General features: G+C 57.2%; 1 protein-coding gene across 2 annotated transcripts; it reads left to right on the plus strand.

The window, feature by feature from the left end:
- Positions 1-210: 210 nt before the first annotated feature.
- Slc22a11 (solute carrier family 22 member 11) lies at positions 211-13,046 on the plus strand. 2 transcript variants are annotated; one of them, XM_003468418.3, is made up of 10 exons: positions 211-943; positions 1,876-1,979; positions 3,985-4,139; positions 4,224-4,392; positions 5,855-5,978; positions 6,890-7,005; positions 8,555-8,769; positions 9,419-9,527; positions 10,621-10,827; positions 11,739-13,046. In XM_003468418.3, exons 1-10 carry the CDS (start codon positions 551-553, stop codon positions 11,800-11,802), a joined length of 1,656 nt encoding a protein of 551 aa, XP_003468466.1. In that variant the 5' UTR covers positions 211-550; the 3' UTR covers positions 11,803-13,046. The 2 variants fall into 2 exon arrangements, with proteins under 2 accessions (XP_003468466.1, XP_063083535.1); XM_063227465.1 differs by lacking the exon at positions 8,555-8,769.
- Positions 13,047-13,387: the final 341 nt, after the last annotated feature.

A 13,387-nucleotide genomic window follows, 5' to 3' on the forward strand; every position in this document is an offset into this window, starting at 1 on the left:
AGCTTCCTGGCTGGACAGACCCCAGGGAGAAGGTTCCAAAGGTTTGGATGCAAGGCTGAGACAGGCCGGCCCCCAGAGCTGCAGTTCCCACCTGAGCCTGGAGCCCATGCTGAGATTAAACTTTAACCCACCCGGGGAGGCCTGGCAGCCAGTCCTCCTCCCTGGCTGTAATTCAGTAACATCCAGCTTTGCAGTCTGGTTTTTTTTTTTTTTTTTTTAAACCTTCTTGACTTTACACTTTTGGTGTGGAGAGCCCAGAGGGAGACTCAGGCCTCTGAGGTCCTGACTGGCAGCTCCAAAGTCCTGGGGGGCCGGGCACAGTGAGCGCTCTCCCCCTGATGTCCATTCCACAGCGTGGGGACATCTGAAAGGTCCCTGTGGGAGACGGGATAAAGGGAAATTTCCTCAAAGCATCCCAGGCTGGCTCTGGACTGGCAGCTGGTTCCCAGTCAGGACGAGGCAGTGGAAAAGGCCTTGGACTCACTTTGCAGCTGTTCCCAAGTGGTTGGCTGAGGTTGGGGCTCACTGACCTCCAGGGCCAGCCCTGTGCATGGCATTTGAGGAGCTCCTGGAGCGAGTTGGGGGTGCGGGGCTCTTCCAGACCCTGCAGGTCACCACCCTCCTCCTCCCGGCCATTTTCACCCCTTTTCAGCTGCTTTTGGAGAACTTCTCAGCTGCTGTCCCAGACCACCGCTGCTGGACCCGAGAGCTGGACAATGGCTCTGCTATCCCTTCAGACTTTACCCAGGAGGCCCTCCTGGCTGTGTCCATCCCGCTGGGCCCCGACCAGCAGCCCCACCCGTGCCGCCGCTTCCGCCAACCACAGTGGCAGCTCCTGGACCCCAACGCCACGGCCACCAACTGGAGTGAGGCTGCCACGGAGCCGTGCGTGGACGGCTGGGTGTATGACCACAGCACCTTCGCCGCCACTGTGGTGACCAAGGTAAGGGCTGCCCACACTGGCCACACAGCTGCCCCTTCCTGGCTACAAAGGACGGTCACCCATCCTGAGCTGGGAGGGGCGAATCACCACCCTTGTGTTAAAGAAAGAAAAACTCAGAGACCCTGATAAAGCATGGAAGACACCACCGTACCATCCTGGCGAGCACAGGGTCACCTGGGAATGGAGAGAATGGATTCAACTCACAATATAAACGGGCAGTTTACTGTCAAGGGACAATGGGGGCAGGAAGTGGAAGGGGCACCTAGAGGAGCCATCCAGGGGTCCTGAGCGGGCAGACGCAGGCCCAGTATCACTTGCCCTGGGGTGTGGCTGCAGGATGTGGAATTTCTCAGAAACCAAGGCCAGGAGTCTCTTAGAAACTGGCTACCAGAATTTTTGGCTGAAACTGGATTTTATAAGTAGGCACCTAGTTAGGGCCAGGAGAAGCTTCCAAGGCCTGATCAAAGTTTGGCCGAGGGAAGAATTTACATTCAACACATACGTCCTGGTGCTTGTGGTGATCTGGGCTTGGATGTGGGCTAGGGTTAGAGGATGAACGAGGCCTCAGGGGTGACCAGGCCACTCAGTCCGTGCTCAGACCTGTCACAAGGGCAGAGCCCACCCTCACTGGCACCTCTGAGATGGCCAGCACTGACCACACCTTGCCATCTGTCCTGATGTCACCAAAGTCCCGTGGGTGCTCGTCCCATGGATAAGGGAGGAGGGCATCAGGTGTGTCTAGAGGACGGGCAGGCCAGCAGATCCCTTGTCCCCGTGGCCTGTCACTAGGACCCCAGGGACACTGTGGAGGGATTGGACCCCAAGGATTAGGCTGACCAGGTTCTCTGTAGCTGGCCTTGCACCTGGCTCTCCCTGTGCCACCCCTGCCAACCCCATGTCCTCCTGAGCTGTCTCTCCGCCTCCCCTTGCAGTGGGACCTGGTGTGTGACTCACAGGGCCTGAAGCCCATGGGACAGTCCCTCTACATGGCCGGCATCCTAGTGGGGTCCTTCGTCTGGGGCCTCCTGTCCTACCGGTGAGTGTCCCCTCCCCTCCCAGCCCCCTAAGGTGGAATCAGAGATTGAGGAGACAAAAGGCACCGTGGAGTCTTGGGAGCCTCTGTGTCCCCTCAGAAAGGGGGCTCCTATGTCTCCCACATGTCACAAGCCTCAGCAGGACAGCGACTCTCAAGGACCTCAGGGAGCCTCAGTGCCTGTCCTGGGGGGTGGGGGGAAATGACCTTTGGCTCTGGACTGAGCACATACTGAATGTCAGGCCTTCTGGGAAAAGCTGGCTGTGACGTAGAAACACAGGAGCGCAGGGCAGGACAGGCTGAGTCCACCCTGGGGGCTAGCGGGGCTTCTCCCAGGACGGTGACTGGGGCAGGGCTTGGCAAGAGAATGCAGACGTAGACTGAAGCTGAGTCATGAAGTCCTGGGGGACGGATGATACCCATGTGTCATGTGACCCTGACGGGCAGACAGAGACCAAGGTCTGCAGGCTTGGAGGTCCAGTAAGACATTCTGTCTCCCAGACTCCAGCCCCTGTGTCCCTCACTTAGTGACAGCCTTGTGTCACATGTCCTGAGCGGGGTCCCCCTGTGCCCTTATCAGGTGGCACCGAGCCAGCAGCCAGCCAAGTGCTCCCCATCTGAGCCAGGAAGGCTGAGGCCAGCCCTGCATGTGCACCCCAGTCCCCAACTGTCCCGGCCTCCTCTCCCTCTGACTGCTCAGTCTGTGCCCTCCTCGGCCGTCCCTGTGAACCCACAGGCTGCTCCAGGTCTCCCCAGCCCCTGGCCCGGCTCCCCGTAGTGCAGCCATGGCCTCGCATTCCCAGTCAGATGTGGCCACGTGGCCTTTTCTCCTTTCCACACCACTGTCCGCAGTCCCCACAAGGGATGTCCCCTGTGGGCCCACATGCCAGGGACACTCTGTCCCCAGCAGAGATGGGTGAAGAAGGGGCAGCGGGGAGGGGACACCAAGTGCCCGCTGTTTGTGGGGGCAGATTGGCAGCTCCTCGGATGAACTGGGCAAGCTTTACACTCAGACCTGAGATGAGGAGCGTGCTCTCCACATATCCCTCCTCCTCCTCCAGCGCCTCCTCCTCTTCCTCTTCCTCTTCTTCTTCCTTCTGCCCCTCCTCCTCTTCCTCCACCTGGAATGTGGCAGGGACTCGGGTAAGATTCTGTGCAGGCCTCGGGGACGCCGTCTTTTCCAGCTACTATCTGACACTGCCCGATGCCAGGGTCCCCATAGAAGCCTGGTCCTAGGATGCAATTTCTTCCCTGTGCCTCAGTTTCCTCCATCAGTGGGGACTCTTACACCTCCCACTCGGTTACCGTGAGCATCAAGTGAGTTATTCCGCACAGAGCCCGGAGCTAGGCCCAGCCCAGGACGCTGCTGCTTCAAGCCTGTCTCCCGGAGAGCAGCCGGGGGCCAGCTGAGGGCGTGTGTGGTCTGTGACTACAGTGTCACGCATGTGAAAAGCGAATCACTTGGGTCCTCTGGTCCACTGGTGAGTCCCCTCATAGTCACCCTGAGGCCTGGATCAGGGCCTGACACACAGGGGACAAAGCCAAGTGCCACCCCGTCTCTATCTGTGTTAGTCATGCTGATGGCAGCCAACATTTCAGCTAAGCTTCCCAGAGGTCACAATGGTCCAGGCTGTGATCCCCATGGGCCTCTGGCACTTCCTGGCCCAGGCATAGGCAGGACAGGAACTGGTCTCCTGGTTTCCTTTCCCAGGGCCGTCACGTTCACAAATCCACACACCTCAAGGGGCATCGTTATGGGCACCTCTTACAGCCCCGTCACCAGGAAGGGCAGGGCTGCACTTAGCCCAGCATCTGACACCAGGGTCCCAGGAGCGCGGCAACTGCCACTGTGATAACCAGAGCTCTCAGTGGGGGCTCTGAGCAGCCCTGGGAGGGAGGAGCTGCCTGTGCTGGTCTCCCAGGCTTTGCCAAGCAGCAACAGCACCCCCACATACACCCTGGCCTGGGCCTGGTCAGCACCCCCAGGATCATTTCCTCCCCGCCACAGGCTTGGGCGGAAACCAATGCTGAGCTGGTGCTGCCTGCAGGTGGCCGTAGCTGGTGCCGGGGCCACCTTTGCCCCGAATTTCCTCATCTACTGCAGCCTCCGGTTCCTGAGTGCCTTTGGACACGCTGGCATCATCATAGTGCTGTCAACGCTGAGTGAGTCCCTCGCTCAGGCACCGAGGGTATGGGGAGGGGCAAGAAGGGATGAGCCCTCACCTGCATGTCTGCACGGCCTTGCAGTGGCAGAGTGGACCACGACCCGCAGGAGGGCTGTCACCATGACGATACTGGGATGCACCTACAGCACTGGCCAGATGGCTGTGGCAGGCCTGGCCTTCATCCTGCGGGACTGGCAGGATCTCCAGCTGGCCGTGTCCGTGCCTTTCCTGGCCTTCTGCTTCATATCTTGGTCAGTGTGGCCCGGGGCTTCCTCCAGTGGGAGATATGGGAAGGGGGGTCCCTGCCTCCCACTCCCTAAAGGGCAATGGCTTGAATCAGACCCTCCATGGGGACAGCCATTGGCCACTCTTGGGGCAGCGTCAGCCCGAGGCCTGTGGCTGCCAGCCAGCCTGGTCAGGCATCCATCTGCCGGCACAGCACTGGCTCCAGGGCGCAAAAAAATTTTCAGTGATGTAAAAAAAAAAATTGTAACTTTTTGCCAGAAATTAAAACTCAGGAGATGTTTTAAAACAAAGATGAACCGTATTTCTACCTTTTCAAGAAAATGGGGAGTACCAGGGGTCCCAGGCCAGAGTCTGGCCAGAATTCATTGCAAGCTCTGTCCCTCCAGCACGCTGGCACCGTCCCCACCCACCAGCCTCTCTCCTTCCTGTCACCTGGCATCCAAGTCAGTGAGAACCAATGTTGGCTATGAAACTAGATCATTGTCACTATGGTTTTGGTGCTGCAAAATTCCCTGAAGTCTGGAAATACCTGCTTGGGTGGGGGTAGGGGAAGGGACCAGGGAAAGGAATGCAAATCAATGTCACTGTCTTCTCTGGAGTCCCTGAGCTGCAGCCAGCAGAGCCAGCCAGATAGGCCTGCTGTGGGGGCGCAGTCATTCTCAGATAGTTACTGAGCTCCTGCCCAGGGCCAGACTTGGCTTTGGGCTCTGGACACACATCAGTGACCAAAACAGACAAACAGCCAGCTGCAGCATGGAATTTATATTCTATAAGCAGATCAATAAGCACAGAGGAAGCTATCCCATAATCACACGGATTACACCATCGGGTCACCCGGGTCAAAACCAGATGCGGTCATAACACCAGAGGTGTATTGCTGTCTCAGCGGGGAGAAGACACTGTTATCGCTGCCTTTTTAGATGAGGGAGCGGAACTCAGGGAGGTTAAGCCTCTGGGGCTGAGGTCGCCCACTGGAGAGTCCCTAGGGCAGGATCTGAGCCCTGCAGGTCAGCTTTTTCAGCAGCTGTGTCAATCTACCCGGGAAGGTTCCTAGCCTCTCTGCAAACAGGCTGAGCCCAGCGCACTGGGCAGACTCTCTGCCTTCACCAGGGCAAGGCCCTGCAGGTCAGGCTGCCTGTGAGGCAAGGGGACAGGGGGCTGCTGTAGGGACTCACCCAGCTCTTCTTGGGGTCATTTTAAATATGAAAAAAAGCACAACAAAGAAACCACAAAACTGTAGCCCCACGCAGCCTTTCTGTCATTGAAATGGCCCCACGGCTTTTGGAGAAGTGGACGTGCTAAGCATACCCCTGCCCAGCCAGCCTGTACCCCTGCCCGACAAATGGCTTGAGTGAGTCAGAGAGGCCAGCGGGGTAAGCTGGAGGGCCCACCACCCACTGCCCCTTCCCCTCGGCCCAGCTAACACAGGACCACCAAGTCCCAGCCAGACACCTGCTTCTTTCACAGGTGGCTGCCTGAATCTGCCCGATGGCTGATCATCACAGGCCGACCAGACAAAGCACTGCGGGAACTCAAAAAGGTGGCCAGGATAAATGGCCACCAGGAGGCCAAAAAGACACTGACCATACAGGTGAGGAGTTGCTATCTGTGAGCCAGAGCGTGACTGGACATGGGAAAGGACATCCGTGATGTGTTACTGTCCACCCACATCACCAGCGTGTGGTCAGCTCTGCCCTGGTCTCACCACAAGCGTTTCTGAGAAACACAGTTACTAGGGCCGTCACTATCACTGTCACCGTCACCACCACCACCACAGTAATAGCACTGTCCTCAGCAGAATGGTACAACCATCCACACCCACCCTCTCCTTCCCTCTATCACACCACCGTCATCTCCAATACCCTCCCCACCACCATCCTCCCATCACACCACTGTTTCACCAGTCACGACGACACCTCTGTCATCACCTGGGTCCCAGATGCCCACCCTCATCCCACGGGCCTTGCACACCTGCTTCTCAGGCTCCTCGGTGTATCTGAGGAAGCAGAGCGAGCCTATTTGAAGGTAGCTATTTTGAGGAAGCGGGTGTCAGATGGAGGATGTGCTGCCACAGATGAGAAGACACAGCTCCTTGGAGCGGGGAGGCTGAGGGAGGCTTCCAGGAGGAGGCAAGTGAGAGCCCGTGGCCCTGAGCTGAACTCAGAGGTGCCAGAGCACTGGGTGGACAGCTGGGGAGCGGTGAGAAAGCCGCTTGGTCCGAGTGGGTGTGCCCCGGTGCCTGCCATGCAGACCAGGAGGAAGCTGGGGTGTTGCATGCGCCTCCCAAAAGTTACCTGAGCTCATCAGGGGCCAGGGCTGCAACAGAGCCAGGAGGCCAGAGAAGGGGGTTCTTCTTCCCCACACCTTCTCCAGGACGGGCCACAGACGTCAGGAGACCAAAGCCAGGCTCCCCTACTCTCTACCCTCCTGACACCATTCATTGGCAGAAAGGCAGGGTAGGTCCACGGTCCCAACATTCATGGTATCCCCTTCTCCCTGGAGGTGCTGATGTCCAGCATAGAGGAGGAGGCGGTCTCCTCGAGGACGCACCACTCAGTGCTGGACCTGTTTCGCATACCCATGCTCCGCAGGACAACCTGGACCATGCTGATGGTGAAGTATGCAGGCGCGGTGGACGCTTTGATGACAGGGCTGTGACCGGGAATGTGGCACTCTCAAGGTGCCCGGGAAGCCAGGGCTGGCAGGTGGAGGAGAGGGGTACAGAGGCCGGCGTGTGCAGGAAGCCACAGCAGCACAGACAGGGATGGTATCCCCTGCTGGGGACAGGGTCAGACTGAAGCCAGGGGCCTGACCACAGCTGAGGACTTGGAGACTCAGCCTGACAGTCTGGAGACTGACAGGCACCGGGTCCTCCCTACCCCATACAGCACCCCACTTCAGAGAGGGGACCCAGCTAACCCCAAGATGGAGCTACCTGGAAATCCAGGCTGGGGTCTGGGTGTCCCCACCAGCTCATGTGGACAAGGCCCTGCTGTCCTGCAAAAAACTGGAATTCAGTTCCAGAGACACTCAAGACAGCGTATCAAGTACGAGGCTCGGACTTCACTGAAACTTCACCTTGAAGCTAGATTAGGAAAATGTTTACTTTATGCTATATTTAACCTTCGATAGGTTATTATAGCAAATATTTGCTATGTCGATGAACAAAGAAGATCAAATGCTTTTTAAAATCTTTGTTATTTTTAGCCTAATTTTTTTCTGATAAATTAAGGAGACCAACATCCAGGGCCACCAGCCCCCCATTAAAGTCCTTCCCGATGCATGGCTTCTCCTTTGAACAGCGTTTATTATTCAGATGAGAGGCCTGGAAACCCAGTGCTGTTGCTTCTTGCGGGCCATTAGGCCTTCGGGTCCCAGCCACGCCTGGCCTCCTTCGTGTGTCACCTAAAAGGCTGCAGGGCCTGGCGGTTGCTTTTCCTGCTTGTGGTCACTCACACCCAGGGGTGTCTGTCTGGAGAAGTCATGGAAGGGCTGAGATGACTACTTAACCGGAGGCAGGGGGCACAGATTTTAAAAATGGAGACTCGTTCACTATGCGACCATATGTAACCCCGAATTCCAGCTCCAAACCGGAAGTTCAGATACTCCTTAAGTTCAGCTACTAGGAGCTCGGGGGAAGGGATGCCTCACCCCAGCAGCAGAGACAGGAAGCAGGAGTTGGGGCATCCCTCTGGCCCCTGCAGACTTGCCATGGGGTGCTCTCCCCAGCTGCAAGGCAGCACTTCCAGGGGCTGGGGGATAAGGCCTCCTGGGACAGAGGAAGCCCAGCCCTTCCCTGGCATTCAGAGAGCCATAGAGGGAGCATGACTCTGGAAACCCAGGGGCCAGACTGGCACTGAAGGGACAGCTCACATGGCCCAAGAGATCCCCAGGCTCCTCCCCAGGGTGCCAGCCCAGGGAAGATCATGCCTTCCGGCTGACCAGTGTCTATGCAGTCCAAGAGGTGACACCAGCCATCACCACCCTGTCCATGGCTTCCCAGCTCTTCCCTGGAATGAGCCTGACCTGGGAGACGCATCCTGCTTTCTTCAGGGTCCTCGGAGTTGTGGCCATGATGAGCCACGTGGGGCTGTCCCCCCAGACAGCCTGCTGCGGGCTGGGGTCTCTCTTCTCCAAACAGGACGGAACCTCTGCTCTGCCCCACAGCTTCTCTGTGCAGCTGTCCTACTATGGGCTGGTCCTGGACCTGCAGAGCCTGGGCAGGGACATCTTCCTCCTGCAGGCCCTCTTTGGGGCCATGGACTTCCTGGGCCGGGCCACCACTGTCCTGTTGTTCAGGCTCCTCGGTCGCCGCATGACCCAGGCTAGCTCCCTGGCCCTGGCTGGCTTCTGCATCCTGGCCAATGGGCTGGTGCCTCAAGGTGAGGTAGGGCCTGGGCCTGCCATCCTATCCTGCCCCAGATCCCTTTCCGGCCCCTGCCCCTGCCCCAGGAGCCGCAGCCACCATGTGCCAGTTCTGTCCCACCTGTGGCTTTCACCACCTCTGCTCCACTCCAGTCCCCTCCCCCACAGCCATACCCCACCACTTCCCCTAGGGTCAGAGAGGTGACACTGGTGTCCAGGGCCACCCATCTTGATGAGTGACAGGCCAGGACTTGGACCTGAGTGGGGCAGGAAGAGTACGGAAGGCTGGCTGCTCACAATGAGGCCAAGAGGGAACCAAGCAGAGAGAGAGCTGGAAGGCTTCACAGGCCCTGTCTTACTTCTTGTCCTGTGGCCTCTTTTTATCACTCAGCGTTAGGCAGGGGACAGGGACATGTGGCCTGTGGTGGCAGCAAAGCCAAGAGGAAAGCAGAGGCTGCCCTGCAGCTGGCAGGTGGGAGCACTGAGCAAGGTGGAGGGCGGCTGTGGGCCCCCCAGATGGCGGCTCCAGCCCAAATGTGAGCAGCGAGAGGTCTGGCACCATGGCAGCCCTGCCAGCAGCTGGCGGGAGACCCCGCCTGCCTCACCAGACTGGCTGCCCCTGGTGCCCACCTTGGGTGCACCCCACTCATCTTTCCCTCTGCCCAGATCTGCAGAGCCTGCGCGTGGCCCTCGCCGTGCTGGGGAAAGGATGTTTTGGCATCAGCCTGACCTGCCTGACCATATACAGGGTGGAGCTCTTCCCCACGCCTCTGCGGTAGGAGGGGTTGGCTTCAGAGGGGCCACCAGGCCTCCAGTAGGGGGTGGAGTGGGCAGGCGGGAGAGGGCCAGCTGGGAGGGCCAGTGGGGAGGGCAGGGGCAGGGATCTGCCGCTAGGCTGGGGAAGGGACTGCAGACAGCCTTCCCAAGGAAGGTCTAGACTCTGGAGGCGCAGATGCCTCTAGGGCATCTCTGCATGGGGGTGCAGAAGCTCCAGTGTGCACTCTGAAATCCCTTCTGTTCAGGTGGCTCCTTAAAATACCGTTGGTGGCTGGGCACGAAGATATATGCCTATCATCCCAGCACTCTGGGAGGCTGAGGCAGGAGGATGGTTGTGTTTGAGCCAAACCCAGGCAACTTAGCAAGATTCTATCTCTAGAAAAAAATAAACAAAAAAAGAGCAAGGTTTATAGTTTAGTATGAAGGATCTAGGCTCAGTATCCAGTAGTACAAAAAATATATGATATAGGGGCTGGGGATTTAGCTCAGCGGCATAAAAGCCTGCCTTGCAAGCAGGCAGTCGTGAGTTCGATTCCTGGCACCAATAAAAAGGAAAAAGACAAAAAAAATATATATGATATGATATAATCTGTAAATAAATAAGAATCCTGGTGAGGAGACTAAGCTTCCTGGGCAGCTGAGGGGGGTCTGCCCACTTTCCACTGCCCCCTTCCTGCCCCAAGGATGCCTCCAGTCAGCTCATCTCCCCAGAATCCAAAGACTCCAGGGAACACCAGGGAGTATCTGCCTCGCCCACAGTTAGCAGTGGGATAAAGTGAGGCTCAGGGTGACAGACTGCCTCAGTGGAGGGTAGCCTGGCCCAGCTTTGTCCCTCCTGCTGGGTACACGCCCCCTCCCCCACTGGTCCATTCTTCTGGATCATTTTCTGATGACTTTTACAGGTTTAGTGCTTTCTTGGCCCCCAGTGACCAGAAACAGGACCACACAGGGGCTCTCAAGTGTTCCCCTGAAGCCCAAATGGGACAATTCAGGCAGGCGCCAAGGAGGAGCCCCTGAGAGGGCAGGGCCCGCCAGCTCCCCCTCCCCGCCCCACCCAGCCACCCGCTCCACGGTCGGCCCCTCCCCCACAGGATGACTGCCGAAGGCTTCCTGCAGTCGGTCGGCCGCCTGGGGGCGATGGTGGGCCCCCTGATCCGGATGGCCCGCCAGGCCCTGCCTTTGCTGCCTCCACTGACCTACAGTATCATCCCTGTGGCCTCCAGTCTGCTTCTCCTGCTTTTCCTCCCGGACACCCAGGGACTTCCACTGCCGGACACCATCTGGGACCTGCAGGGCAGGTGAGTGGGTGACTTGGTCGGGAGCGCAGAGGTATGGAGGCCGGCGATCCCCAGTCCATCTGGCCTTACAGCCCTGCTGGGCACCATTCCTGCTCCCATTTACCAGTGGAGACGCTAAGGGTTGGAGAGATGAAGCGACTGTCCCCTGGGTAGAAAGTGACTGTGCCTTAGACAGGGCAATGTGACTCCAGCCTGGTCAACACTTTCCCGGGAAGTCATCTAACCTCGCTCACCAAGGTTGGCTCCCTAGACCCAGGCAGCCTCCACTGCCCTGGTGTAACCCCAGAACCCCAGGCCCAGGCCACCTCTCTGTTAGATTTGAAGGAACAGAACAGAAGGGAAATTCCCCAGCCTCTCGGGCCAGCGGGAACCCCTCCTGCATGCTTCTGCTGCCTATATGTAAAATGAGTGTTAAAAGAAAAAATCAAAGACAACAAAGCGCCCTGCCTGCTCGCCAGGTTGTTCTCAGGCTAATGCAGATGAGTAGTCCAGGGCAGAGACCGATCTGTCCCTGTGCCTGCTGGTTCCCCGGGAAGGTGCCCACGGGGAGGCCTCCAGCTGAGCAGGAGCCAAGGTCAGGATTGTGGTGACAGCAGTCGGTGCTCAGTGAGGCCTTGCCCGTGTCACACTGCCAAGCGTCGGTGTTGAGTGTCTGATTTCACTGGAAGGGGATTTGAGATGCAGAAAAATTAGTTACTTGCCTAAGGGCAGCTGGGTAGAAGAGGAGGAAGCTGGCATTTTCTTCTTTCATTTAATTTAGATTTCGCCTGTACCTCCTATGTGTCAGGCACTGTGCTAGGCTCCAGGTATCCAGGGGAGAATAAGACCAGTCCTGCAAGACCTGATGCCAGCTCTGCCCCCTCCCCCCAGCAGGCAGCCCTTTGGTCATGTGTGTCTTTGGGTTAACCTAGGAGATCTGCTGTGCCTGGGGGCCACCGGCAAGAGGCGGTCATTGTGGAAAGCACCTGGCTCTAGGAGTTTTGCCTGCTCTGAGTTCCTTTGACCAAAACACTGGATGAAGAAGTCACCTCTTCTCCAATCTGAGGGTTCCAGACAATCGGGCAGCCCCGGGGCTGGGGGCAGGGTGGGGCAGGCAACCAAGCTGTCTCTTCAAGGTGGTGAGGGGGCGCCTGCTGATCACCCCTGTTCTCCTGTCTCTGGCTACCCTCTCCAACCTGCCTCAGCCCTAATAGGAGCCTGTTGTCAGGTGGCCACGGCTGCCCTGGTTGCCCTGGATTAGTTTCACCAACAACACGGGTCCTCGCCCTGCCTGCTGGCACTCAGCCACCCCAGGTGAAGCAGGAGTTCCAGTCTCACTGCCCCGCTCACAGAGCTCCCACTGTAAACAGAAAATGTTCCCCAAGCCTCGTCCCAGGGTGACTATCCGAGCTCACTGATCTTGCAACAGGCTGCAGTTCAGCACGTGGAGCTGTTAGCAGAGTGACCTGGTACGGGTGTCCAGGTTGTGCCTGCCCCAAGGCACCCAGCTAGGGAGGTGTGTGGCGTCTGGCATCCAGCCCAGTCTCCCTGGCCCAGCCACCTGCCATACAGGGGCTTTCTTATCCTCTGTAAGAAAGGAGCTGTGTTAGTTACCAGTGCATGAGAACCTTCCTGACCTGGGCTCCAAGGATGCCACACACATGGCCCGGCCTGGACAGATGACATTGGCAGTGGTTGGTCACATATACTCGTGGTTCAAAGAGGATAACACTGTGTAGGGACATATGGGGCTGCCCTGGGAGCAGAGACCCCCCCGGGGGTGGGCGATGCCTGGCTCTTGCAGGCTGGTGTGTGTGGCAGGAAGTGGAAGCCCGGGCTGGGGATTTAGCTCAGTGGCATAAGCGCCTGCCTTGCAAGCAGGCAGTCGTGAGTTCGATCCCCGGTACCGATAAAAAGGACAAAGACAAAAAAAAAAAAAAAATGGAAGTGGAAGCCCGCTAGGGTAAGGGTGGGAGGAGTGGCCTTTCATTCTCTGCTTTCCGAAGGAAACTTTCTCACCTCCAGTGCTACCAGGTTAACTCCCCTCTGCATAGTTTCCAGGTACATCTATTCCCCCTTTGCTATGGCTGTCACCGGAAGTGTCCAGACTGATTCCTGATACCTGTATTGTCCTCCACAACAGCAACCATGTTTATACAGAAACATAATTCAAGCCAAACCCCCTCTTTGTTTAAAACCTTCCAGAGCTCATAATAAAATCGCTCTTCTCCCCAGCAAAAGTCTGGGTCCAGCGCCTGTGGGTCCCCAGCTTTCTTTGACATGTAATAAATTTTAAAGGATTCAAATCATATCAATAATGTTCTTGGGCAGTCATGGAATTAAACTAGAAATCAGAAACAAACAAAAAAATCCAGAAAACTTCTTCCAACTAGACAACACAATTCTAAAGAACTCATGTGTCAGAAAAGAAATCACAAAGGAAATATGTTGAACTGAGTGAAAAATCAAAGAATTTCATAAAAATCTGTGAGCTGAGGCTAAAGCAGTGATTGGAGGAAAATGTGTATCGTCAAGTGATATGTGAGGAAAAGAGAAAACTCTCAAGTCAAATGCCTCAGCT

The sequence above is a fragment of the Cavia porcellus genome, unplaced genomic scaffold, assembly GCF_034190915.1.
Source record: "Cavia porcellus strain 051 isolate PalLab524CR breed Dunkin Hartley unplaced genomic scaffold, mCavPor4.1 scaffold_17, whole genome shotgun sequence".
Lineage (NCBI taxonomy): Eukaryota > Metazoa > Chordata > Mammalia > Rodentia > Caviidae > Cavia > Cavia porcellus.